Here is a 2820-nt window from a genome sequence, read left to right on the forward strand (position 1 = left end):
GTTTGAAATTCCGTGAGTTCTGAGGGCGTGGAGGGAAGGGAGAGCTGAAGGCAGAGCTGGGACCAGCCTGTGCCTGACCCGCGGCACGGTCAGTGCCAGTTCCCGGGCCAGGGGTGCTCACGGTGCTGCCCGATGGACACACGGACACAGGGACAGACGGGCAGCTGCTCGGGTCATGTGCCCCCGGGTGACCCCATGACCCCCCAGACGAGAAGCCAGATGTGATGTACGTGGTGACCCCGTAGTAGCTCCAGGGTGTCCCAGGTGACTGCAGGTGGCCCCAGGTGCCCCCCGCTGACCCCTGTGCCCCCCCCCCCCCAAGACCAGAAGATGGACACGATGCATGCGGTGACACCTCCGTGCCCCTCGGCGAGCCAAGCGAAGGCTCCCTCCCTGGCGAATAAAAACCGGGAGCTGCGGTCCCATCGCGCCCCGAGGGCTGTCCCTGCAGTGCCGGGCGGGTTTCGCCAGACGGCGCCACCGAGCCCGTTGGTGCCGCAGCCCCGCCCCGCTGCCCCCGCCCCGCAGGTGCCGCGCAGGGACCGCCCCGGCCCCGCCCCGCCCGGCCCCGCCCCGCAGCCCTTTTACCGAGCGCCGGGGGGGCCCGGGGGATGCTTTGGTGTGTGCGGGTCGGGAGGAGCCGGTGAGTGCCGGGGCTGTGCGGGGAGGGGCCGTGTCCGTGCCCGGCAGGGCCGTGTGTGCGCAGAGACCTTCGGGCCCCCGCGGGACGGACGGTGCGGAGCTCGGCCCGGGGTCGGCCCGGGCTGTCCCGGCTGCGGCTCCGGCCGGGGGGGCTCGAGCGGCCGCCCCCGGGCCGTGCCGGGAGCTCGGCTGTGCCCGGGCCGGGGCCTCTCCCGGAGGGATGTGCGGCACGGCGGGGAAAGCGCCTGGAACTTTGTGTTGCGTGCGCGAGTGTTTTCCCGCTGTCTTTGCGCAGGAACTGCCCGGGGGGCTGCCGGCCAGAGCCCCCCGAAGATGGGGCTTCCCCCGAGCACGGGGGCAACCGCAGCCACCGGTGGGGCCGGGTCAGCCTGCGGGAAGGTTTCCTGATTGCTCCTGTGCCCAAAGCAGCTGTGCCTCGTTCCGAGAGACTCTGCCTGGGCAAGCCCGGCTCAGCAGAGCAGCAGGAGAGGCTGCACGGGAGGACGAGCCCGGCCAGGAGCAGGACACAGCACAGCCCCGGGAGAGGTGACACGGCAGGGGCTGTGCGGTGAGTGCTCTGACACGGGCTGGGCTGGGGGATCTGTGCTGGGAGTGTGCGGCAGGATTGGGCCCCTTGTGGCTTTGGGGAGCTGAGAGCGCTTGGCCGCTGGGTTTATGGACCGGGGGAGCTGGGGGGCGTTTAGGGCCGCGTTGTGCTGGGCAGCGGGGGCCGGGTAAGCCCGTTACCTGCCGGGTGACCCCGGGGGGAGCCGTGGCAGGGCTGCGGGGCTGGTGCTCTCTGGGTGTCTCAGGGATTGCCTCGGAATCCCAAAGCCTTTCCCTGTGCAGGGTTACGAGGCAAAGACAGCTTTAACTCGGTTTTTTGTGCTGCGTTAATGCTTTTTGCTCGTTCTGTGTCAGTTTGCAGCCTGGCTCGTGGTTTCCCCTGGTGCTGGGGAGTGGAGGCGAGTTGTGCTTCCTGCTGGGAGAGAGAACGGCCTTGGGAAGCTGCTCCATGACCCACAGCTGTGCCAAGCCCGGGAGTCTGTCCAGGTAAGAGCAGGGCTTGTACTGCTAGTGAGGAGCTGGGTTTTGCTGTTGGAAATTAGAATACACCTGTACCTTTAAAGGCAAGGACAGGCAGAAGCTGGGAGGGACCCCGAGCAGATTTTAAAAGACCTTGACTGTGGGAGAAGTGTCCAGGAAAAATGATTCCTTTTTGGCAGGGAGGCAGTTTGCAAGGACAGGGGGTTGCTGTGCTCTATAGCAAAAATAGTCCCCTTGGGATGTCCAGGGCGAGGAAATGTTGGCCACATGTGGGCTGGAGCAAAGGTGTGTGGGTGCCTGTGTGTGACACCCGTGGGTGTGCAGGAAGGGGGTTCTGGTGCCATTGGAGCTGCCAGGGAGCCAAAAAGGGCACAGTTGTCTGAAAAAGGTGAAAGCTCTGTTGACCTCTGTTGACTCCTGTACCAAAGGAGATGGAAATTTTCCCCCTCTTGGTTGCAGACTTCACAAAGCTCCCAGGAAAGAAAGCTTTAAATTCCTACTCACATTTATGCTAAAAGTTTCCTTGCTCTCTCAGCAGGATGTCGAGTGCCACCGTGTCCCTGAGGTCACCCTTTCTGCTGTTGGGAGAGCACGAGGTGGATGGAGAGGATCCCCAGGCATCTGCAGGCCCAAGGGACTCGTACAGCTGTGATTTTCCTACAGCCCTCGTGAGAGGGACTTTCCGGGTACCGTGGGTCATGTGCCAGCTCTCCTGCTGGAGCTTTTGTCTGCTGTGTTTGAACACAAACAGTAGAACTAAAGTCAGGTCTGTTCTGGAGCATGTTACACTTGTGCAAAGCTCCTTCCTTCTGTTTATTTTCTCTTCTGGAAAGCACAGTCTGGGCTTCCTGGGCACTTGGTATTAAATGATGCCATGGAAGTAACTTTGTACTCAAAGGGGAAAGGAGCTGCCTGTTGGAGGTCAGATGTCCCTGATAAAAGCTGTATGTTTTTTCACTCAGGAAGCTCTAAAAATATCTCACAGTGTATAGGAATGCCTGGCTTCTAAAACTCACCAGCTGAGTCTTAGAGGCTTCTTTGAAGAGCTGAGTTCAGGCAGCAGAATTGGCCCCCAGCAGGGACTCTGTGCCTGCTCTCCCGTGGCTCCAAGGGATCTCTGGGCCTTCACGC

The 2820-nt window shown here is 62.2% G+C and overlaps 1 protein-coding gene across 1 annotated transcript; it reads left to right on the forward strand.

Moving 5' to 3' along the window:
* Positions 1–322: 322 nt before the first annotated feature.
* LOC113941987 (translation initiation factor IF-2-like) lies at positions 323–2795 on the forward strand (the record flags this gene model as incomplete). Its single annotated transcript, XM_027633121.1, has 5 exons — positions 323–528; positions 641–753; positions 938–1210; positions 1564–1695; positions 2225–2795. Coding segments are annotated over 5 exons (1055 nt in total), but the record flags the coding sequence as incomplete, so codon positions are not given.
* Between the last annotated feature and the right edge of the window lie 25 nt (positions 2796–2820).

This window comes from Corapipo altera, unplaced genomic scaffold, assembly GCF_003945725.1.
Source record: "Corapipo altera isolate COAL_440 unplaced genomic scaffold, ASM394572v1 61349, whole genome shotgun sequence".
In the NCBI taxonomy this organism is placed as follows: Eukaryota; Metazoa; Chordata; class Aves; order Passeriformes; family Pipridae; genus Corapipo; species Corapipo altera.